This window comes from Peromyscus eremicus, chromosome 1 (assembly GCF_949786415.1).
Source record: "Peromyscus eremicus chromosome 1, PerEre_H2_v1, whole genome shotgun sequence".
Classification (NCBI taxonomy): Eukaryota; Metazoa; Chordata; class Mammalia; order Rodentia; family Cricetidae; genus Peromyscus; species Peromyscus eremicus.
Window position 1 is genome coordinate 73,019,626 of NC_081416.1, and position 24,836 is coordinate 73,044,461.

A 24,836-nucleotide genomic window follows, 5' to 3' on the forward strand; every position below is an offset into this window, starting at 1 on the left:
ATTATAATCACCCAACATCAACTTTCCACATTCATATTACTACATCCATCCTTTCAAAAATCTTAAAAATGGGAGACAAATCAGATGTACTTAAAAATAGATATTACTAAGTCTTAGATATGACTTATTATTCTATGTAATGGTCAAATGTATGCTATAATATGAAAAGATTCTGATGTTAACTTTGATTTTAGAATAATGCTTTTAGGGGAATGCCTTCAATTCTTTGCTTGCTAATAGGGGAGACTTGGAAGCTAGCCTCTGAAGGACTCCATCCATTCAAGGGCCTTAGTAGTTACCTCCTACAGTAAGTAGGACTGATCCAAGGACCAACAGCAGACTGCAAAAGTGACAGGTGTAACTTCTGCAAGCAGGCCATATGACCTGGGTCTCTTGACTCACTCCCTCGAGGAGAAGCCAGTTGCACAGAGGGGAGGTGACATACAAGTCCCAGAGAGCCCCCTTGAAGAGGCACTGGGCTCTCTCCACCAGCAGCTTTAACTTTAAATAACCATGTGACGGCGCCATCTTGGAGTGGACACCCATGATGGCTGGTTTTTATGCCAACTTTACACAGGCAGGGCCATCTGGGAAGAGGGAGCCTCAACTGAGAACATGGCTCCAGCAGATTGGCCTCTGGAGCATTTTCTTGATTGATGATTGATGTGGTATGGCCCAACTCACTGTGGGCAGGGCCATCCCTGGGCAGGTGGTCCTGGGTTGTGTAAGAAAGCAGGTAGAGCAAGTCATGGCAAGCAAGCCAATAAGCAACATTCCTCCATGGCCTCTGCTTCAGTTCCTGCCTTGATTTCCCTCAGTGACAGAGTATGACCTGAGAGCTGTAGGATGAAATATGCCCTTTCTTCCCACAGCTGTAGCCATGGTGTTCAACACAGCAACAGAGACCCTAACTGATACCATCTTTCTGCCCCATTTAACTTGAAATGACTGCAGCTAGTCAAGATCCTTCCTAAGCCACTTTAAATATGGGAGTCAGCTTTCTGCTAGGACATCTATTCTTAGATGAAAATTTTAATTAAATACACATTGTGTGAAATCCCTTCTCCTGCCTCTATTTAATTATAATCTGTACTGGTTAACAGTTTATTAATTCATCTATTAAAAGCAATCTGTAAGATGTACCCAATGCCAACTTTTTCCTATAATTGATTCCACAAGGCCAAAAAGATACCTACAAATAAGTAAATATTAATGCCACTAAACTTACAATCTGATTATAAGTATCCCAAACCAACCAAGTATTTCATGAAAACCTATGGAACAGAAAGAGGGCTGATGTTAGACAGAGCTGAGTTCCAAACATGGCTGTCACGACTCAGCCATGAACCTTGGAAAGTCCCTTCCTGTCATCAGCTTCATAAGCCAACAAAGATAGTTCCTGTGGACCACCATCATGGTAAGAAGGAAGAGCACATGTGATCTAGGATCATGTGACTATGTTACTTTGTAATCTCTGATTGACCAAGTTCAAAAAGAGATGACTTTTCAAATAGTAACATTTATTTTATTAGGCTTTTCTCAAGATGTTTTCCTTAACTGTGTCTTCACTGGGTATGGACAAACAAGATCCCTGATCACATCCCCCACAGAGATGTATTTGAGGATGACACTTACATCTGGTGGAATCCGAGCACTGTCCTTCACAGAGTTCCCTTCAACAGTGAGATGATAAACTTGGCCATCGTTGTCAGTAAACACAAAATGCTCCCGAGCAGAGATGTTCTGACTGAGTTCAGACTTACTTTCTGCCTCCTGTAACAAGCTTTAACATACAGAAAAGGATCATTTTTTTCCCCTAGAGTGACACTCACTAATATCCACAGTATAGTTGTATTTACAGGAGGACCAAGACCATTTAAAAACCTCTGAAGTTTACTATAACAATCTAGGGTTCCCAGTACATTTTCTGGGATGGTGAGTCTATCTCCAGCCATATCAGTGATCGTTTGCAGTTTCAACACTGGCGGGATGGAAAGGTGCTGGCCTGATCACTCATGGCTGCTGACGGGTTAGCAGCACTGTGTGTTACGACAACACTGAGCACAAGGACAACAAAACCCCCTGCAGTCATCTGGGTCTGCACTGAACGAATGCTCACAAGTGACTCTAACTCGCTACCACAGATGCCCTGCATGGTGTCTGCCAGGTTCTCTGCCAGGGCGTGGGCAGTAAAAGGTACACCGACAGGAATCAGAACATAGTACCTGATCACAGACGATTCCACGGCACCCAGCTCGGCGTCCGAGACGACAGTCTGGCGGGCCATGGCCTCCCGGGTGGCAAGCTGTTTCTTTCTCAGGCTCTTCAGGTTGTGAGATGGTGACCACTCCTGTACAGCACAGACGACAGATGTGCCAGGCTCCCTTCTATCAACGTCTGCTTACAGCACCTGGGCAGGGCTACTTTCTATCAGCACACAACTAGTTTTCAAGTGAGGACATTGTTTAATGGCAAACTTCTAGAAGTAGGTTTTCATGCTTTCTTTTTCACATGATGAAATGACTTCCACTACAGTCCCGTGCATTCCCACCCATCCAGGATTAGAGAACTGTGGTCTCCCATCAGGCCCGCTCAGGTATAGGTGCTCACACAGTTGCTCATTTACATGTTTATTCTTATACCTCCACCTATTCTAATGAGCTTAATCCAATATCATTCGTTGTAAAAGTTCCTTTCTAAAGCTTATTTTATAGGTGTGTGTTTTGCTTGTATATATGTCTGTGTACCACATGTGTATAGACAGCTGTGAGCCATCCCATGGGTGCTGGACATTGAATCCCAGTCTTCTGAAAGCAGTGAGCACTCTTAAGCACAGAGCTATGTCTCCAGCCCCGTTACAGAAAAGTTCTTAACATGAAGTTACTGTACACATGAATATTTCTAAGACAGTCTTCCTTCCTTCTGCTTCTGGCTCAGCTGTATGAAACATGCTCCTCCCACCCTGCCGCTCCAGTGCTGGGATTTCAGGGTGTGCTCCCACAGCCAAGTCTCACATGCATGAAAATCTAATTTACAGAAACAGTGCTGTGTTAGTTAATGCCATCCTGTTTCTTACTCTTTTTTATTGTCCTCCATTAAGGTGGAATAGTTTTTGTCTGGAGGGACACAGGGTACTAGTGAGAGATCTGAGAGTGGAGCAAAGGAAGAGCTGGGGGGCTGCTTAACATACAATGTATACTTGCACGACAACTTAAAAAAAAGGTGACACTGCTTCCTTAACACTGACAACTAAACAGTCCGACTATTCTCTTTGATTTGCATATGGCTATACGGTGTACTTAGACCCCAAATCCCCACGGGTTTGTTTCCGAACTCTTTCGGATGTTGGTCTATTTCCTCCTCTTATGTCAATAGGGCATTGGTTTTATTTCTACAGTTCTTAAAAAGTACTAATACCAGACAGCATGGCTAACTGTATATCTTCTTATTTCAAGAATGACAGCCATTTAAGGCCAATTTTCTTTTATAATGGTATTTATGTTCCTCAAGATATCCAAGTGTTAACACATTTTAACAAGAAAATACTTGGCAGGAATGATGTTAACTCAAGCTACAAAAGCAGCTACCACATAAGTCTGTACTCAGGCAAATCAGCTGTCAGGCTGTGACTTACCAATGCAGTTATAGCAGGAAAGCTTTTAGACATTTCTCTAAGAAGGGTGCAAGTTCTAATATCCCACAATTCCAGGGGCTTATCTTTGAAAACGACTGCCAAATACTGCCTAAAATAAACAAATTTATCAAAAAGGTAACAACAACAAAATATCATGAATTAGTTAATAAGCCAAGAAAAAAAAAAAAAACAACTCAGATGGCATGTCCCATACATAAGCAATTAAACTAACATTCAAGCCCCACAACAAGTCATGTTCAAAGTTACACTAAATATGAATCACTGAGAAGCTAAGATTGTGAGCGCAAACAGAACTCTGAGGAGTCTGGAGGCACAAAGTCCCAGTGGGCAGAGGGAAGATGAGCACCGACTGGTCCACACAAGAGGAAACATAACTGAGATCTAGACTTGGATGCAGTTTTAGTGAAAATCATCAGAAATGCAATACAGCACAGGAAACTGCCAACTCCACTGAAATAGTAAAATTACTTTGGGGGAAGGAGAAATTACCAAATGAGGGGCATTTTCAAAGAGTCTGCGGAGGAGATGAAGACAGGAGAGCTAAGTCGTGGAAATGTAAACAGGATGCTAGAGGATCTCAAACATCGTAAGTAGACAAGTACAAGAGTAAGTTCCTAGCACTCACTGTCTAGAAGAAAACCACTCAAGAGCACAAAGACGTGTCAGCGCGTACACAGAAGGATAAACATATATAAATACCAATCAAAACAAAACTGCACTGGCCGTGCCAATATCAGACTATCCAGACTTATTTCCAAATGTACAATACCCAAGAGAAGATCCTTCCTAGTGGTAAAAAATAAAAATCATAGCAACACTGATCTTAAATGTGTCCTGATTACAGAGCACAGAATACCCACAAGAACTTGAGTTCTTCGAGAGAAAAGTAAGTGAATGTGTAACTAATGTAGGGACTCGGCACTGACCTCCCAGTCGTTCACAGAAGAACTGCAACAGAGATCTAGCATGAGCACAGCAGCCTTGAGTACTGTGTAGGACAGAACTCACAGGATACTGGAACAGCAGCAGCTTTCCAAGGCACAGGGACATTCATTAAGACAGACAGATACTAAGCCATACGACAAATCACATTAAATCTAAGGAGTCTGAAATAACATCAAATGTGCTCTCTGACTAAAACAGAACTAGAAAAAAACAGAAAGATATATCTGGGGGAAAAACCCCAAATATAAAAATATGCCGTGGGAATGTCAAGATAGTATGACGTGAAATAGAATGAAATATACCTTATCAAAAGTACAGGCCATGCTAAATTGGTGTCATGTAGTAGGAGGTACTTATGTAAAGGGCCAGGGCTTAAGATCCTGGCACACGGCAATCGTGTGCTCTCGATGCTTGGGCCCAACATTTACTCACAGCCCTACTCAGTGTAACAACAACAACAACAAACAAAACAAAACAAAACAAAAGACCTAGAGATGAGAAAGACAGATCAGAAATGTCTTTATGAGCAACCAATACTGTCTACAGAGACTTCTAAGAAATCAACAAAACTATTACTAGAACTAATAACTCAGCTTAGCATGCTCACAAGGTCCAAGGTAACCATCAAAAACTTAATTGTATTTCTATTATAATAAATAATTGGAAATTGAGATTAAAACATCCACTTATAACAGCATCATAAAAGATACAAAACAATAAATAACACATACAGACTTACATATTGAATCATGTACACTACTGCATACAATACCATTTCTGGACAAAGAGCTGAACAGGTGGTGGTACATGCCACATTCATGAATTTTAAAATTTGTTAAGATGTCCATTCTTCCCCATTCTGATACACAGATCAAAACCCAAAGGTGTTTTGGGTAAACCTGACAAGCTAGTTCTAAAATTCACACAGAAATCTCAAAAAACATTGCTATCCCTTTTGTTTTCTAAAATGATATGACTTTGGGGTGAATTTTACATGTCATGAGATTAATAAAGCCAGCTGTCTTAGAGTTTCTATTGCTGCAACAAAACACCAATGACCAAAAAGCAAGTTGGCAAGAAAAGGGTCTATTCAGCTTACACTTCTATATGACTTCATCATCAAATGAAGTCAGACAGGAACTCAAATAGGGCAGGAACCCTGGAGGCAGGAGCTGATGCAGAGGCCATGGAGGGGTGCTGCTTACTGGCTTGCTTCCTATGGTTTGCTCAGCCTGCTTTCTTTTAGGACTTAGGATCACCAGCCCAGGAATGGCACCACCCACCATGGACTGAGCCCTTCCCCATCAATCACTAATTAAAAAAATGCCTTTCAGCTGGATCTTATGGAGACATTTTCTCAACTGAGGTTCATCCCTCTTTTCAGATGACTCTAGGATCAAGGTGACATAAGACAGCCAGTTTTATGAATTGACAAAATGTGTTTTTCCTGATAAAGATTGTTGTCTTCTAAGTCTTGTGCCCTTTTGAGCACGGGATTATTGTGAAAGACCTCATTTTCTCTACGTACAATTTAGGTTCATTTTATTTCCACAGTCTTTTGAATTTTTGAACCAAGGAAAAATACACATAAAGTAGGATTGCTAAAAACAAAGAAAGGGAGGTGGGGAGGGAAGCAGAAGAAACAGAGCATCTCAAGGCTGTCTCCACGTCTGTGGTCAAATATGCTTTTGATATGGCCACACATAACTCTGCTATTACTGACAAATTCTAGGAATATTAACATATCCCTACTCTCAAAAAATTATCTATCTATCTATCTATCTATCTATCTATCTATCTATCTATCTATCTATCATCTATCTATCTATCTATCTATCTATCTATCTATCTATTATGCATACAGTATTCTGCCTACATGCCAGAAGAGGGCACCAGATCTCATTATAGATGGTGGTGAGTCACCATGTGGCTGCTGGGAATTGAACTCAGGACCTCTGGAAGAACAGCCAGTGCTCTTAACCTCTGAGCCATCTCTCCAGCACCCCCTCCCCAACTTTCTTAAAAGTTAAAAACCAATTGTGAAATAGCACTGAGATAAAACTGTAGATGGTGTAGGTGGACACTTACTTCAAATGAGATACTTTGATCATTTCAATGGGTGATTCATCATTGCCTCGATCACCACGAAAAGCAGTGCTCCTCCCTTTAATTGAAAAACAAAAAGGTGAAAAGCATGCACCATGCACCACGTGAAAACAAGACGCCCGACCACCTGATGTGGTTGGCCACCCTCTGCCTCCTGTTCATTCACTCCTTTGCTTCAAAGCCAGTTCTACTAGCTAAATTTAAAAACTTTCTTAAAACATGAAAAGAAAACAAAAAATATTACATCCAAATATTTATTTTGTCAAAAGATATTTGAATGTTATATAGTTTCTTAAATTCTGTAATTCAATTTCATAAAATCCCCCACTGTCTGAAACTTTAGGGCATCTGTGGACTGGCAGCAATCACTGTGCCCTTAAAGGTACAGAAGACACACTGTTTTCAAATGCCCATTAGTTGGGAGAAAAAAACCTCTTGAAATGAGTACTTAATATTTCTTATCCTATGTGCAAAGTATTAAATGAAGTATCTGAGCACATTCCTACCAAAATGTCTCTCTAAGCGAAATTTGGGTGTTATAACTATATGCTCTATTAGTTAAGTGCCAAAAAGACAACAGTTTTCATAAATAAAAACAGAAATTCTACCTTTCATCTGAATGAATATGCTTTACTATCTTCTTCTGAGTTTTATTTACACTGAATTAAAGAACCTAGGGGGCGAAAACAACTGACCACACCTCTATGCCCCGCTCCCGCAGGCAGCAAGTGCAAGCTACACTCCCAAATGGCCTTTCAAGACTCTGCTGGTCTACTAACCTCTTGAGCAGCATTTCTCAACCTGTGGGTCAGAACCCCCAAATGGGTCGAATGACTCTTTTAAAGGGGCCACCTAAGACCACTGGAAAACACAGATATTTACATCATGATTCATAACAGTAGCAAAATTAGTTATGAATTAACAACAAAAATAATTTTATGGTTGGAGGTCACCACAACATAAGGAACTATATTAAAGGGTCCTAGTTTTAGGAGGGTTGAGAACCACTGCTCAGGAGCATCCGGCTACAAAATCCTACAACCTGAGTGCTCACACTTCCCTCTTCAGGAAATCAGTACAGATAAGAGAAATCTGCAACAACAACAGATTCTAAATTAGCCAACAGTTCTGCTGAAGAAAACAAATGGGGATTTAAAAACAGTGAACGACAAATAATAGTTTTATTCAAACTCGGGGATATGACATTGCCTGAGAGAAAGTCAGAGCCAGTACGCTAGCAAAGCAGGAACCCAGGACTTTCAGTGCCTAGGCAGGTCACTTCCTGATACTACAGCAACACTGGAATATGGGCGTGGCTGATCCTTTAAGTTAACGCCAACTGTATACAGAAAAACAACCAAACACCTGTCACACCTACACATCATTATTATTTAAAAATGTATATATGGATTTTACTACTGTTTCTTTATTTGTTTCTGTTTTGTTTTTTTGAGACAGGGTCTCACCATGTAGCTCTGGCTAGCCTGGAACTCAATGAGATCTGGCCACTATGCCCAGCTACTGTATTATTTTGAAGAAACTCATATACATATAATCATTGTCTTTAAAACTCATATGCTGCTGGGCGGTGGTGGCGTACGCCTTTAATCCCAGCACTGGGGGTGGGGTGGGGTGGGGCAGAGGCAGGTGGATCTCCGTGAGTTCGAGGCCAGCCTGGGCTACAGAGTGAGTTCCAGGAAAGGCTCCAAAGCTACACAGAGAAACCTTGTCTCAAAAAACAAAAAACAAACAAAAAAACCTCATGTGCTATTATAGTTTCAAGTTCTTCACTCCTTAAATTAATTGAGTTACACATTGTAAATAATCCTGAACAAGTTCCTTACTGGAATGCTTTCTTTCTTTCTTTTTTTTTTTTTATCACAGTTAGTTATTTACTGAGTGTGTGGGTTTGTGAGTGTGCACAGACAGTTGTTAGGAAAACATCTGTGGGTCAGTTCTCTCCCTCTACTGTGTGGATTACCTGCTGAGTCACCTCCCAGACTAAGAAACACTTTTTAAAATTATGAGATAGGGCTCACATGTCCTAGGCTGGCCTTGAACTCATGTAGCTGAGGATAATGTGCCTTCTTCCTCCTGACTGCTGGGGTCACTCCTGGTTATGTGGTGCTGGAGCTAGAACTTAGGGCTCCCACCTGCTAGGCAAGCACTGTATGAATGGGGCTACATCCCTAGCCCTGCAATGCATTCTATTGCAAGGACTTCCTATTTCAAGTTTCCCTAATCCAATCAGCTGGTAGCTATCAACGTTCTAAATCTGAGCATTTCAAAATCATCACTAGCCTATAAAAAACTTGAAGGCTTCCTACAGTGGTCCAAACTCTAAGCAGAGGACCTACAGAGATGGCTTAGAAACTCATCTTTTAGAGGGCCAGTGAGAGGGCTCAGGGACTCAGTGGGTAAAGTCACTTGCCATTGAGGTCAATCTCAGGAGCCAACATGGGCAAAAAGAACTGACTCCCACAGTTACCCTCTGACCTCTACATGAACACTGTCACACATACAGCACTGTGTGCAAAAGAAGACTGGATCCCACCTTTTGCTGCACATCTGTGAGTTCAGGCTAATGGTCTGCTACTTACCTTGTGCCACACTGATATTATGTACAGAGAAACAGTGCTGTGGCTTTTCTAGGACAATTACACCGGAACTAGAGACTGGCCACGGGAACAAGATGTAAGGACACTCATCAAGGTGGGAGAAAATGCCCTGAGCATATTTTATGCAGTGTCTTCCATCAGCATGATCCACCACCCCAGTCTTTCAGTAAGCTGACACACAGACCTGTTGGGAGATCAACCAGCTGAAGCTCATTTCTCACTAACCCCATGTTGTTCGGGGTCGACGCAGCGAAAGAAAGGAAACTGGTCAAGCTTGTCCATTCAATACCCCTAGAAAGCAAACAAATTTTAGTCTTGTACCTTTTCTTCATTTGAAATGTTTATTTGAAAAATAAGGTTTTCCTAAGATCTCATTTTATTAATAATGTAATTAAAATGTTATTCTTACCCTTTTAGGCTATGTTACTGCATACTCTAACATATGTGAGATTTGTTCAAATTAAAATTTTATCTCCAAGTGTAATGACCAGATAGTTATCAAAGTCCTTATCATCATTAAAATGGATCCTAATATCAGCTGGGGAGAAAGACTTCAGAGCCGTTTTCAGAACCTAAGTGTTTAAAACAGCAGCACAGCACACTCAGAGAAGTCCTTAAAGTGACGACTAGGGACATTATCAAAACCCCCAGCTGTCAACAAGAGCAAAACTTGATGGAGCAAAGACTGTCTTCAGCTTTGAGATGGAGAAGGAGACAGAAGCCCCAAGTGTTCCATCACACAGAGAAAGCATGGGCTCAGTGAGGGCCATCCCGCCAGGACAGCGGCGGGCTGACAGGCAATGGTGACACACTGTCTTCCATGTAGAAAGGCTGGCTAGACAAAAGTCTAAAACTGGGTCCCATTTACAGTTGCTCATCAGTATTCGTAGGACGGCCATTTGCAATGTGAACGCGATGCCTATGCCTGGTCTCAGCACAATGGCAGACTCGAGCCATCTGTGAAAGGCTTCAGGATCTAAACTCTTAAGCCTCCCAACTTTATTACTGATCCTTTGCGAAAAATGTTTATTGACCTCTGATCTACAGCAACCTGAATGCAATCACTAGATTTGCGTGATAGGTTATTTTTTTTTCTGTTTTGCTTTTTCCCCAAGCAGTACAATTATTCCTATGTTGATGTAAGCTCCCATTTTCAGCTTTTAAGACCATCAGACATTTGCCCCATCCAAGCTTACTGCTCTATCCTCAGAACCTTACCTGCTGTCATTTATTTTCTTTTTGAGACAGTCTTGCTCTGTACCTCGAACTGACCTCAAGTACACTATGTAGCCCATGGTGATACTCCTGCCTCAGTTTCCCAGCTGTGAGATTACTGGAGTAAGACGCCCCAGTCAACTCTGTATCTGCTATGTTAACTCTAAGCATTTTCCTCACTGGTTCCTGTGTACCATGTACTTGTCTTTTGGTAGAAGGACAGCATAGTCCACAGAGAGCTAAAAACAGCAGCTGAAGCAGGAGCAAGAGCTGTGCTGGCTAGGATGACAATCATTTCAAAATAAAGCCGTACTGACACACTCAGACTAATGGCTGCTTGAAATGAGTACAGTCTGGAACCTGCACTCCGGGCACAACCTCTCTCCTTCCTTCTTCAGACACTGGAACAGACTGACTCTAGTACTTGCTCACTTGGATCTCTGCATCTGTCTCACTAGCTACACAGAAACACTACTGAGTACACACAGAAGGACTGGCCACTACACACTCATGGTTGACACAGTTATTCAGGAACTAACTAAAGCCGTGTTTTCTTCATCAGGCCTGTTTTAAAGAAATATGCCCACAGTGATTATCCTGTAACTGGGCTAATCACTAGAAAAGTCCTTGTGTCTTTTCTCTTTTCTTCCCCCTTGCAGGGAAGTCTTCCATTTTTCTAGAGTAAAAGGAAGGAATCACGCATTTGATCTACTGTCTATAAGCCTGGTAGTGTTCAAGCAGATGTTCACCTAGATTCCCAAAGAGCATTTTCTAAGTCCTGCTGCTGGCAATATCAATTCACTAGTTCGTTATTACACTTGGTACAGTGGTTTCAGTAGCTCTGGGCACTGGCAACCTGCCCTCCCACTTCTCATACATTGCTTTTAAAATGAATCCATTAAGTATCCAATACATGCCAGTGGCTATGTGGGGCACTGTGAACGAGACAGACAGACCTGCTGCCCATCTGGAGCTTATATCCTAGAAGAAAAGGGACAGTATCCAAGCGTATTTTGTAATACCTACTACAAAATGATGCAGAGCTCAGAAGGAGCTGTGTGAGCCACACAGTCTCACCTCAGTGACCAGGCAAGTCTCCCCAGAGGACTGTGGAACTGTGCCATTTGATCTAAGGCCGACAAACCAAGGCAACAGTGTAAGAGGCAATAAGCTAGTCATGTGTTGCTGGGGATTGAACCCAGGGCCTCACATGTGCTAGGTAAGCACCCTCCCACTGACCTACACTCCCAGCACCCTGGACTGTCTTTGAAGGGAGGCACCATGAATCTTGCCTAGCACACCTGTGAAGCAGTGTGCCACAGATTTACGGACATGTTTCCCTGCTCATGAGCAGTCCCAGCCCAGGAGCTGCAGCAGAACCTGCAGGGGCTGTTCATTTGTAATCTGGCAGTGTGACCATGTTGCCTTTGAACAGAATGCAACAGCTGTTTACACCTTCTTAAGTAACAAAAAATCAAGCTGGATTTCCAAGTGGATTAGATAAGGAAGGGCTTATCTGTCAGAAGAAAAGAATAAAAACTCCTGTCAGAACAGCTGAGCTTCACACCGCCACTGGGATTAGAACACTGTTGTCCAGGCTTAACCATATACTGCGTAGCTGAAGGGCTAAGAACAGCAGCTCATCCTGATCCAGGAGTTCTCTAATCTTTCTTGGTAGGATCCCTAGTCCCTGAACAACTGTAATCTTAGGATTAATCATCAGACTGTCATGGGTTCACAAGCTGAGCATGCTGGGCATCTATATAAGTGGGAAAACACACAGAAGCTCCTTCACAAAGGTTGAGAGCACACAGTTTTGAAGACCCTAATCCTAAAATTCTCCTGTAGATCTCTAGGTAAACAAGAGAGACCATTCACTTTCCACAATAATTCAATGTAATCAAAGCACTACTAGGTTAATCTGTGCTATATAAACTACTGCTCCTAAGCTCTTCAGGTACCAGACTATGTTTTCAACTCACACCACCGGACAAAGATACAAACTAATGCTCTAACAGAGTCAGCCACTCCACTTTGTAACTTCTGTATCTACTACTGGGTTAGAAGCACCAAAGTCTCCAACTATAGTTTTACAGAAAATGTTCAACAGCTTGTAAAACATTGAAATTCCATGTTTCCTACTCCAACCTTGCACCCTCCCACAACTATCTGTCATTATTCAGTCCCTGGCCATGTAGCTACATAAGATTCAAGTATAAGTAAAACAACTATCTAAAAGTTAGCCTTAATTTGCATGTGAAAAATCAAGAATACATTGGGTTTATTGCTAATTGGTTCAGGTTTTTTTCTGGCACATCTGTGAAATTTTCATAATGGCTTTAGTTGTAATACTAAACTGAATTAATTGAAGCAGAAAGACAGCAGGATTTTAGCATCCTTTTGAGTAACATCTTTGAATATAAAGTGAATTACCTTCAAAATGTTAACAAAGTGAGAAATTCATGTGAAAAGCGGGGCATCTGCATATGATCATTCCCAGCACTCCTCTGTGTAGGCAACACATCCCCTAGAGTACTCACTGTCCAGACAACAGTTTCAGGATGACTCAGCCGTAAGTAATACCACAGTATGTGCAAGTACGTGGCAGTACACATCCTGACTGATCCAGGTCAGAACTTAACTCTGCAATAAACCAGTTATTGAGGTTGAGAATTCAGAAACTAATGCCAACATGCTTGATCTTCTGGAAGTTCAGGTCAACTTCTCAGCCTGATTCTTGGCTCAATCAACATCTCCTTTTATTGCCATCACTGAGTCTCAATCCATGGATGTTCTTAGCAGACGACCAGCACACAGACCGTCCATAGCACACACAGCACAGGCTCTGACGCCTGAAAGGCCAGGACTGAATCCCACCTCACCCCACCCCCGTTTCCCCAGACTCTGCATTACTGTTTCTTTGTCTGTCAGCTGGAAAGGTGACAGCACCTACTCTTTAGGGTTGTGGTGGGTTTAGCACTGAAGAGTTCTGGTTGGCTGGTGTCAGCCATAAAAGGAACAAAAGATAAGGGTAACAGGAAACGTAGACAGGAAAGGAAGAGAAAGAGGAGACATGAAGAGCAGTGGCGGCGGGGACCACTGGAAGAAGTGTCAGAATGGTCAGCTGCAGACCCTGAGGCCAAAGAGGAACAGTGCTGCTGTACCCCAAGTTCAGTGTCTTGAAGATATTACTAATCTATGAAAATGCATTTGCAGAGACACTGGAGGAACCCAACGTACTATGGTAAAAGCAACCTCCTGGGCTGCACCAGAGCAGTGCTCTTGAAAGAGATTTCTATTTTAACCACAAGCTGTGATACTCAAAAGGTTAACCTTGCTCCATCTGGAAAACAGATTTACACTGAAATATGTTCATTAGATTCACTAACGCTTTCAATGTACACAGGAGACTAAATTACAAAATGTACGAAATACAGAACCTGTCTTATATTTTCATTAAAGGATAATTAACACACTGGGCATTTTACATGTGCATGTATACATGTATTTCATAGTATAGCACTTATGGGGAAAAAAAAACCAGTTCTGCATTCAGCAAAATAAAGCTGTGGGGTATGTCTGAAGCACACCCTAAGGCAGCTGCAGGCAGCTCTCTGCTCCCAATGCAGTCTTCTCTCAGAAGCCTCTGCACACACTACACTCACACACAGACTGCACCTCAAAATCAAAAAACGCTTCTCAGTTTGTATCTTTCCTGGTGATAGGCAAACTAACAACTAAAAATGACTTTATTTAAATTAGCCACAAGCAGGCTTGACAGATCTTAATCAAACTAAGAAATAAAATATAAACCTGGCAACATAGTGCTTTCTAGTGGGAAAAGAACCTGGAATCAGGAGAAACCCACAAGCACAATGTCCTGAACAAATGAACCATTAGCTAGATACGCACTGTCATTCAAACTGCTGCACACCCCAGAGCAGAACGGTCAATGCAGAAAAGCCCACGAGACTCACTGGAGAGAATGTTTCTGACGTGTGATTGTACAAAGCCATACTCACTTGACTTCACACGAGTGGACACTCAACTCCTTGTGCAGCAGACCGCTGGTGAGGTGGTACACCAGGACAGCACCATTGCTTGTACCTACCAAAATGACAGAAGAGACACGTGCTGATTCAGTCGGAGGGCCAATTCCAACCAAAGTCCTTCGTTAAATTTATCTTCTATGAAAGGATCCAAATGATATACTTAAAAGACACAGTGAAGGGGGAACAGGGGTTGGTATGGAAAAGAAAAGAAAAAAATCAAAGTGAACAGGAAGGAAAATCTGTTTCCTTCCTTATCAAAATGTGGTCTAATCTCATATATTCTGAAATCTTACCTAACTTCAGGGACATATTTCTTTTGAAAGATTTTAAAATATAAATCAATATATATGATAATTTAAACTTTTCTACACGTGAAAGTTGATGTTTTTGAGACTCGATGTTTACTATAAAAGCAGCTAACCTGAGCTCTTTAACCAGAGTGTTCTAATATGGTTTGTCTCCTTTTAAACAGGTCACGACAAGACAATATATTATGACGGTTAAATGTGATTTCTGAAGTGAAAGAAACTTTTACTCAGGCCTTGGGTGAGCTGCTTACCCAACACCAAACCTACATTCCTACCTCTTTAAGCTAGGAAAAGCAGAAAATCTAACTGTTAGAGAGTAGATGGGAAAATGTTTAAGCATGGTGCACAGCCATCAGTCACTGGTGTTAACGTGGTTAGTCAGCATCTCTGCTACCACTGAACTGAACAACAGTTATAGCCATTCTATTCCTAAAGCATTTTGTTTGCCCCAGATAGTCCTGGACACTTCAGAAATGTGCACATGAGCTCAGTGCAATCAAAATTAAGACAGGCAATGGAACAGAAAGAAATAAGAAAAATATTTCAAGGGAATTACTTGTACAATTTTCCCTAACCCATTTCTTCTTTTAAAACATCCCCAAAGAGAATAAAGGCCTTTCTAGAAATTTAGAAACCTAAGTATCTTATAAAATGAGTTTAAGAAAAGAAGCAGTCAAATACTCACCAACAGCAAGGAGTGGCTGATACATCTTTATGTTTTTCGTGGTCAGTGGTGGGCACATCCGGATGGCAAACTGAGGAGAAGGGAGTCCTGAGAGCAGTCCTGTCAGCAGGAATCTGAGGTGCACTTCCTGCAGAATGGAGCCTTTGGGGTGCTCTTCCCCAGCAATTGCACTTTGCCCTGACATGTAATAAAAAGCATAAATGATTAATTATACATATGCTGACCTTAAAAATCTACATATGCTCACCAGGTCTAGAAACAAAGGTATGGGGTATCTCTGTAGGCAGCAGTTCTCAAACTGTGGGTCACAACCCTTTTTGGGGGTCGAAGGACCCTTTCACAGGGGTCACCTAAGACCATTGAAACACAGATAATTACATTATGATTTTAACAGCAGCAAAACTGCACTTATGAAGTAGCAACAAAAATAATTTTATAGTCTGGGGTCACCACAACACGAGGGACTGCGTTAAAGGGTTGCAGCATTAGGAAGATGGAGAACCACTGCTCTAAGGGCTATAACTAGCAAGTTCTGCAGAGCTGCCCATGGGTCTTAAGTCACACCACTAACAACTTAAGGATTTACTTTAATACATTCAAAAATAGATTACTCCAGGGTCTTGCTACCCAGAATTCAGGGACCTGTGTCTTCTGAGAAATATTGCTTCAGACAGAGCTCCTGGGAAACGGGCACTGAGAAGAGGCCTCAGGAAGAGAGTGGGAAACCTGACTTAGAACACTGTCTACGGAATGAGATGCTGCAACGCATCCCCACCCTACGTTCTTTCCTGCAGGGATACTTTTCAGATAGAGAGACTTTGTAAAACACATTAAACTAGTAAGCACAAAAAATATTCAAAGAACTCGTGATTTCTAATAAGAAGCTGTAATGTATCATCATAGCTACAAAGATGTATAGTTTATCATGAAATACCTTATATTTAAGTATGTAAAATAAATAAACATATTAATAAAGAATATATGCAATATACAAAGTACCATTGTAGACAGAGAGTTATCCCTTTTTTTGAGACTGTAGCCTGACTGACTTGAATTTGCTATGTAGCCCGGGATGACCTTGAAGTGACCCTTTTGCCCCCACCTCTGGGACATTACAAGCTTGACAGTTCTGGGATTACAGGCTTGACAGTTAAGTATTAAGTTGCATTATTTGCATATGCACTGTGTGTACAAATTAAACAATGACTCCAATTAAAAATTATCCTAAGAAAATATAAGTACAATAACTACAATAAAATCAAAACTGTTTGCTAAAAATGCACAAACTTCCTTCCTGTAAACCACTACTGAACACTGGATTTGCCAAAAGTACACAATAAGGAATATACATGTACATTATGAGATTAAATTACTAAGAGTGGGTGAGTATAATCCTTTGAAGCTATAAACTTATTTTAGTAATGCCATTCTGAAGTCTACAGAAGTCATAGAAAAAAAATCATAATTTAATTCAGTTAAAACAATCCCTTGGGATTGGCCATACATTGATACCAACCACTGGGATATTGGGAAAAAGGAGATTTGACAGGTATACCGTGAAAACAGACTCCTGGGAACTGTCACATGTTTCACGAATTTTCCCTAAGAGGCAGTTCACACAGTAGGGCAGCTTAGGCCTCAATGAGCAGCAGCTTTTACTCGGTAAACATAAGCCACTCTCCATACCTCACAGAACTGCATTCCATTGCGGCCAAGCACACAGTGAGTTTCAAATTATAAGTTTAATTAAACGTTTTAATTAAAATGCTTGCAAGTGACAAAGCTTCATTTATTTAACACTTCTACTCCACTGTCGAGAACTGCTTGACGGTCTCTATCTTTTGTTAGAAACACTGTCATTTGCATCATCGCTTAGACACCTAAACAACATAGAAATTCACCTGAGTATGGGCTTCATGGTGCTGACTATTTTTGTTCATTTGCATTCACAATTCTTTTTACTTTAATATTTTATGCTAAAAACAGACAAATTCAATTAACTCAGAAAATTGTTACTGATCAAATAATTCTGCAAAACTTGTCAGTGTGTCCAAACTTCCTCATAAGGATTTGTCTGGAAGAACAGACAGAACTAAAAGGTGGTGTAATTTAACTAAGGACTCTACAACTGGATGAATCAGGACACAATGAAGGTCTTCAAGGTCAGGGTCCATGGAACACATGGAACCATGGAACACACAAGACTGGAGACCACTTCAGTGCCTTCTCCGGACCAGGTCGATAAGATTTACACGAAGTGTTTTCCATCTACTGCTGTGTGGTTAAGGGTATGTGTGTAAACTTCTCTGGGACTCATTCTCTACATAATGGAGGCATGTTAACTACGCTGCAGGCTGAAAGATGCACTGTGCATTTGGCACAGCACTAAGTGTAGTACTAAGCACACAGAAAGTACCAGTTGATTACTATGAGCAACAAGGTAATGTTCTTTGTAGCATGTTACTGACATTTAAACAGGGTTGGGGATTTAGCTCAGTGGTAGAGCACTTGCCTAGCAAGTGCAAGGCCCTGGGTTCGATCCTCAGCTCAAAACAAAAAACAAAAAACAAAAAACAACAACAAAAAAAAACAAAAAAAAAGACATTTAAACAAAACAACTCACTAGATAATATCCATTCTCCTTATATTATGTAAAAATTCAATGCAGAAAATCCTTTATAAACCATGTTGATAATTTAAAAAGAATTAGATGTCAACATTGTATGGCATATTATAAAGTCTTACAATTCCAAGTTTTATAACATTTGACACTGTTAAGTCCCCATTATTTCTTTCATATCCTAGCCACAAGATCCTGCAATGACTGGTTATTTTATTTATAAGTATCTGCTAAAAGTAAGAATCTCCAAAGGAGAAAATGCCCACCAAAAACTTTTCTTTTTTCTAATATTGCTCAGTTAATTTATTCCTTCAGTGAATCTTCATTGCCCATCTACAGAGCACAGTCCTGGGGATACCGAACTGAATCACTGAACTATTCCTGCAGAGTCAAGACCTACTAGAAGAGAGAGAAATAAACACACAGTGAACAACACCGCGGGTCATTATTAGAGACTGTCAAGAAAAAGCACCTAAACGAGCTAGATCAAGAAACAGCACTTGGCTTGAATTCAGAATTACGAGTAGCAGAAAAAGAAAAGAAAGGCAAGCAATTAGTAACGCGCTGTGGGTCAGGGAGACGCAGGCCCTGAGGAGGGAGGGACTGCAAAGCAGGGGCTCCACCCAGAATCTAGGCCTCTGTGAGCCTCTCTTTCAGTCTCTTTCATTTAGATCAGACTCTCTCAAGGATGCAACTGAGCCTAACCAAGCCACTTCAGATATCTTCATGCTGAAATACTTTAGACTCCACTGGTTTACCTAGGGAAAAAAAACTCCTCATTTTAGTTTTCCTGAATATTAACTTTGACTTTATAATAACTACCAAGTCAGTTACTCCATTAATTTTGCACTTCAAAAGAATATCTTGTGAGTAAGTTAGAGGAATAAAACAAGCTTACCAATCATATTATCTAGGGAAAGGTCTGGGAGTTTGTTCTGTAGCACTCCCACAGGAATCCCACAGAAAGACACCGGTGAATATAAAGGTGACACACCGGAACTGCTGCAAAGACACAATGGGCAGACAGTCACACATACTCAGAGCCGGCATTCCACACCAGGTACTCAAACAGCAATCCCAGGCCATGGCAGTGTTCTTTCACAGTGGCAGTTATTAATCTTGTGAAGTAATCTTAGTAATTAGTAATCTAGGTGAAGCAACTCTCAGATCATAATCCCCTAGTGCATGTGTCCTTTAAAATGGCTTTATAAAAACAGCTCTTTTTATAGGATTCTATTAATTTCAAAGCAGAAACAGAAAACAACAGTCAAAGCCCAAGCCAGAGCCTCTGCATTCACTCACCTGTTCCGTGCATTTCGACTGCACACGGCAGACTTCAGTTCCCAAATCATGACCCTGCCGTCGCTCACAATGAGGGCAGCTGCATTCTCATTGACAGGACAGCACACCATACTGAAGGGGCGGACAGTTTTCGTCACCCTGATCGCATCACACTGGCTTCTCAGGTCATAGGTAAGTTCCTGAACGGGGTCTGGGTCTTAAGGAAAAATTGTCTCTTTCAGAAGCCAGTGAGGAAGCACAGCAAAAAATACCACCGGTGTCAGTGTAAATAACCTCAACTGAGAGGACAGCATTCCGTCACTTGTGCACACTGCCCAAACCAGCGCCATGTTTCACTATTCTGATTTCTTCAGATCATAAAGATAATTCACACAAGAACTACCCAAGTGCAAGCCTAAAATAACAACTATGACCACAACACATTGTGTTTAAAAATTTTAAGGAATGCTTTGAGAAGCATCAGTGAATAGCGCACTGTAGACTACACTTCGTAGTAGTCTCTACAGTCTGGAAACACCCACGCTTCATAAAATTTCTTCCATCTCTGTAGAGTACATATTTCACAAAAACATCACCTATATTCCCCAAAAGAATTGACGCCTGGATGCCCTGGAGACTAACTAACCTTCCTCATTTTACAATGAAAGCTACCTTAGAGCAAAAGCCAGAGGGTGCCAGGCTAAAGGGGACACAGCAGATGACATACTCACAGAGGTCCCATCTACCTGGTCCTTGCATATATCAAGAAGGAAAGACAAAGTGCTGTCTCTCTCTCTGCTGCATGAAGGAGGCACTGTGGTAACGTCAAGGGATCAGCTGGGCGTTTGCACTACTCTGTCACACAAGTAATTACATCTTAAGACTTTCTCAAGACAAGGATGTCATCAACACTATTCCATGTGATGCTGTATGAGACCACTCTGAAGGAAAATACCATTCACATCACTGTGAGACGGACATTCACCTGGTTCATCACTTAAAGTAGTAAAGATGCTATTGTAAGATCTCCGGACTCGTAAGGTTATGCAGCCATTTTCATGGAGGCAAAACAGGCCGTCTCGCTGAGAGCAGGGTATTACCTTTAAAAGAGATGGGTTGGTTTTTAAAACCCAACAGAGTACTAAATATGTATCAGGAAACTGAACTCATATTTAAAGAACATGGACAAAATAGGGCACACACACACACACACAGACACACACACACACAAACACACACACACACACACAAATACACTCTCCAAGATTTAATGAAATAAACATTTTAAAAATTCATTTGCAAACCTAAAATTAACTTGTCCTCAACATCTATATAAGTTAATTTATATATATATTTGTGTGTGTGTGTGTGTGTGTGTGTGTGTGTGTGTGTGTGTGTGTGTGTATTTTCGATACAGTCTTGCTAGGTAACCTTGGCTGGCCTGGAACTCACTATGGAGCCCAGACTAACCTTAAATTCAGGGTGACCCTCCTGTCTCAGCCTCCTGAGACATGAGATTACAAGCACACACCACCATGCTTGGCTCTTACCTAGTTTAATAAATATTCCAGCACAAATTAGAGAAATTTTTAGGTAAGTCCAGCCAATTAGAAATGCATGAAATAAGGAGTACTGAGTAAAACCACTGCTACCTCAATAGAAGAGAGAAGGGGACAGACAGCTTTTGCAAGGTCATGGGCTTGCTAACTAACATTCACAGTGATTGTGGGGCGTGCAATTGATACATGTAGATACCTGCAGAAAGGGAACTCCAGTCCTTTCTATTGCAATCACGCCCACCGTTTGATTCACTTCAAGGTCAAGGATTAAAATCTCCCGAGGGTAGAGCAGCAGCATGTGGTTCCTCTTGGAAGGCAGATAGGCCAACTGCAGGCAGTCATTGAGAGCTACAAATTCAGCACTGAGAAAAGTATAAAAGATGAACCGCCATCAATGTCAACATCAAGACCCCATCACATAAAAACTGTCAAGAATGAACAACTATTTCCTGAAATGACCGAAATGGATTAGCAGCTGAAACTCAGACCTCTGTTAACTGCCAGAATTGAAATTATAGTAAAAATACCATACGGGCTGGGTAGACCCAGTGTTTCTAAATCTTTGCAGTGTATAAAGCACACAGTAGAGAATTCTGGTTATGATGAGATAGTGGCAGTACTGGCACTCACAAGACAGTTTTATTTTTCCTTTACAATTAGAAGTACTAGACTGCTGAATACAGACTTGGGATTAAAGCATAAAACATTCAGAGTGACAAGGACCACCAACCCGGAAGTACTGTGACCCGGGAGTACTGTGCCATCCATGTGGTCTGGGGCAGGCACCTCCTCTACTCTGTCCCCATACTTTAATGCCATCCTAAACAGTTTATTCTCTTTCATTTTCTTCCAGGCAGGTAGAATATGAAACTTACTAAAAAAAAAATGGTACTAAGAAGTCTTAAGACTCAAACTACTTTTAGTATCTTTTATTAAACATTCAATATTCTGACATAATTACATCAAAAGCTTTGGAAGTTTACAACAGAGTTAATCTGGGTGACTAAAAAGAGAGGAATCTGTATTGCATTAACCTCCTGGCTGCCAACCCCTGCTGCGTGGGCCTGAGTGACACTGGGCTCCAGTTTTCTTATGCTGTACAATGAGAAAGGCACAGACGCCCAGGACTGGAGCAGAATGCATGGGTCGGTAAAGGCACAGATGCCCAGGACTGGAGTAGAATGCATGGGTCGGTAAAGGCACAGACGCCCAGGACTGGAGCAGAATGCATGGGTCGGTAAAGGCACAGATGCCCAGGACTAGAGTAGAATGCATGGGTCGGTAAAGGCACAGATGCCCAGGACTGGAGCAGAATGCATGGGTCGGTAAAGGCACAGACGCCCAGGACTGGAGCAGAATGCATGGGTCAGTAAAGGCACAGATGCCCAGGACTAGAGTAGAATGCATGGGTCGGTAAAGGCACAGACGTCCAGGACTGGAGCAGAATGCATGGGTCGGTAAAGGCACAGATGCCCAGGACTAGAGTAGAATGCATGGGTCAGTAAAGGCACAGATGCCCAGGACTGGAGCAGAATGCATGGGTCGGTAAAGGCACAGACGTCCAGGACTGGAGCAGAATGCATGGGTCGGTAAAGGCACAGATGCCCAGGACTGGAGCAGAATGCATGGGTCAGTAAAGGCACAGATGCCCAGGACTGGAGCAGAATGAATGCATGGGTCAGTAAAGGCACAGATGCCCAGGACTGGAGCAGAATGCATGGGTCGGTAAAGGCACAGATGCCCAGGACTAGAGTAGAATGCATGGGTCGGTAAAGGCACAGATGCCCAGGACTGGAGCAGAATGCATGGGTCGGTAAAGGCACAGATGCCCAGGACTAGAGTAGAATGCATGGGTCAGTGGATGTGAACTCATGCAGCCCAGTTCACCGAAGGGACAATGAAGCACCCTCCAGTGCTCAAGATCACATGACGGAAAACAAACCAAGCACGACAAAACTATTTAGTCTGCCAAATGATTACATTATTTGCTTGTGACAAGGAATCCGCAAAAATGTAAAGTTCTACTAAGGCACTTAAAAAGCAATCTTAAGCCATCTCAGCATAGGATGTGAGATAAACTAACCAGTAAATTTAACCAGACTATGGTTTAATATGCAAAAACAGTATTTATCCAAAATTAAAATGTATTTATAGCATAATCTTTCAGCAGATATAATTCAATTAATTATTTGTGGTCTAAGCAAGATAATCTTGGCATATTAAAGATAATTTTGAAACAAATACCAAGAAAACTTTCAAAGCTATAAAAAAATATAAAATTGGCCTTTAATCCTAGCACTCAGGAGGAGAGGCAGGAGGATCTCTGTGAGTTCAAGGCCAACCTGGGCTACAAAGGAGTTCCAGGAAAGGCTCCAAAGCTACACAGAGAAACCCTGTCTCAAAAAAAAAAAAAAAAAAAAATTGTAGTTCTAGTAAAAAAACAATAATCTATTTATATTTATTTATAATGCACATAAATCCTTATAATTTTACTCAGGTGCAATTTCTTACACAGTCCCAGCTCACACTTTCTGAATGCACAAAACATGTCTGACACTACCCTAAGCGCTGGACGGATACACTGTGTCTGTCCACCTCTGTAACAAGCCTCTGAGCACTCTAAAGCCCTGATGCACAGGCTGGGAGCGTGAAATGTGAACAAGGTTAAAGGTGCGCTCAGTCAGGGCTTCCTCAGCCCAGCTCTCAGCCACACTGGGCAATGCCTTCACTTCATACAAACGTCCACCTCTTCTTGACCGGAAAGAGAGCCCAGCACGTAAGTGAGGAAGTGTATCAATGTGAAAACCCAGCTCCCCCACTCTTCACGTGCTCAGTGACCACAACTTTAAAATTATCTCATAGTTTCACAAGTAAAATTAGGAAGTGATACATTTTAATCTGTAAAATCAGTGAGGAAGTCTGAAGAGAGGGCACTGAATGCCACGTCTCTCCGGGGAGAGGACAAAGAGTGCCTCCTCCACTACTGAATTCAAGATCAGGAGAGGAGGAAGGGTGAGGTGAAAGAGAAAGTTTATCCTGACGCAGCTCCAAAGTCAACGCTCTCAGAGGTGATGAGGGAGAGCTGCAGGCTCTAGTCAGTCTTTCCCCTGACTCACCTAGGTTTCTCCTGGGTGATTAAAATCTTCACTTTATGAAGAGCCTTCTTGGCTCCCGTGGCTGTGGCCAACTTGTTATGAGCTGGGCTGGAGTGCGGGCTGGAGATGTACACTTTCTTCCCAGGGCCTGAGGGAGGCTTGGATGGAGAGAAGTCCGAGATAAAAACAATGCCCTCGCTGGTGAGTACTACATGGGGAGAAGCAGAACTCTGATTAAGGGTTAACCCAGGTTAGCACACAGCTTCACTCTAACCCATGAAAGCAAGGTAAGAATACTTATTGCATGAGCTGGCAATGCTATATTCTGAACAGGTGGAATGCTATCCCACAGAAACAGGCAGCCCACTACAATACACCAGAACCTCCAATCTGAGCTTCTCAATTACATTTTATATTAAAAAGATATTACAAGATTATTGGCATAGAGAACAAATATTGGTTCTTTCAGAAAAAAAAAAATCTATGCATAGGCTATCATTGCCATTATATCCTATAATTTCAAAATCCAAGCATTTCTTAGAATATACAAGCCACAGGAAGACTACCACACGTAAGAAACCTTGTGTTACCTCTGGCCAGGCTCAAATATTTGATTTGATGACACTAAATTTTTATGACTATTCTAAGTCTAATAATTATCTTTTTCCTTCTCAAATATCAGCCTGAACCTTAGGAT

At 41.6% G+C, this 24,836-nt stretch overlaps 1 protein-coding gene across 1 annotated transcript in view; it reads right to left on the bottom strand.

The window, feature by feature from the left end:
* Wdr11 (WD repeat domain 11) overlaps positions 1-24,836 on the bottom strand; it is a 48,575-nt gene that overhangs the window by 15,493 nt on the left and 8,246 nt on the right. Inside the window, exons 5-16 of the mRNA XM_059265894.1 lie at positions 24,161-24,347; positions 21,241-21,406; positions 20,471-20,585; positions 19,507-19,702; positions 19,103-19,206; positions 15,585-15,761; positions 14,562-14,646; positions 9,509-9,615; positions 6,689-6,764; positions 3,635-3,743; positions 2,226-2,350; positions 1,636-1,783 (exon numbers count right to left, since the gene is read on the bottom strand). Of these exons, the coding sequence (XP_059121877.1) occupies positions 1,636-1,783; positions 2,226-2,350; positions 3,635-3,743; positions 6,689-6,764; positions 9,509-9,615; positions 14,562-14,646; positions 15,585-15,761; positions 19,103-19,206; positions 19,507-19,702; positions 20,471-20,585; positions 21,241-21,406; positions 24,161-24,347 (1,595 nt within the window). The remainder of the gene's footprint in view (positions 1-1,635; positions 1,784-2,225; positions 2,351-3,634; positions 3,744-6,688; positions 6,765-9,508; positions 9,616-14,561; positions 14,647-15,584; positions 15,762-19,102; positions 19,207-19,506; positions 19,703-20,470; positions 20,586-21,240; positions 21,407-24,160; positions 24,348-24,836) is intronic.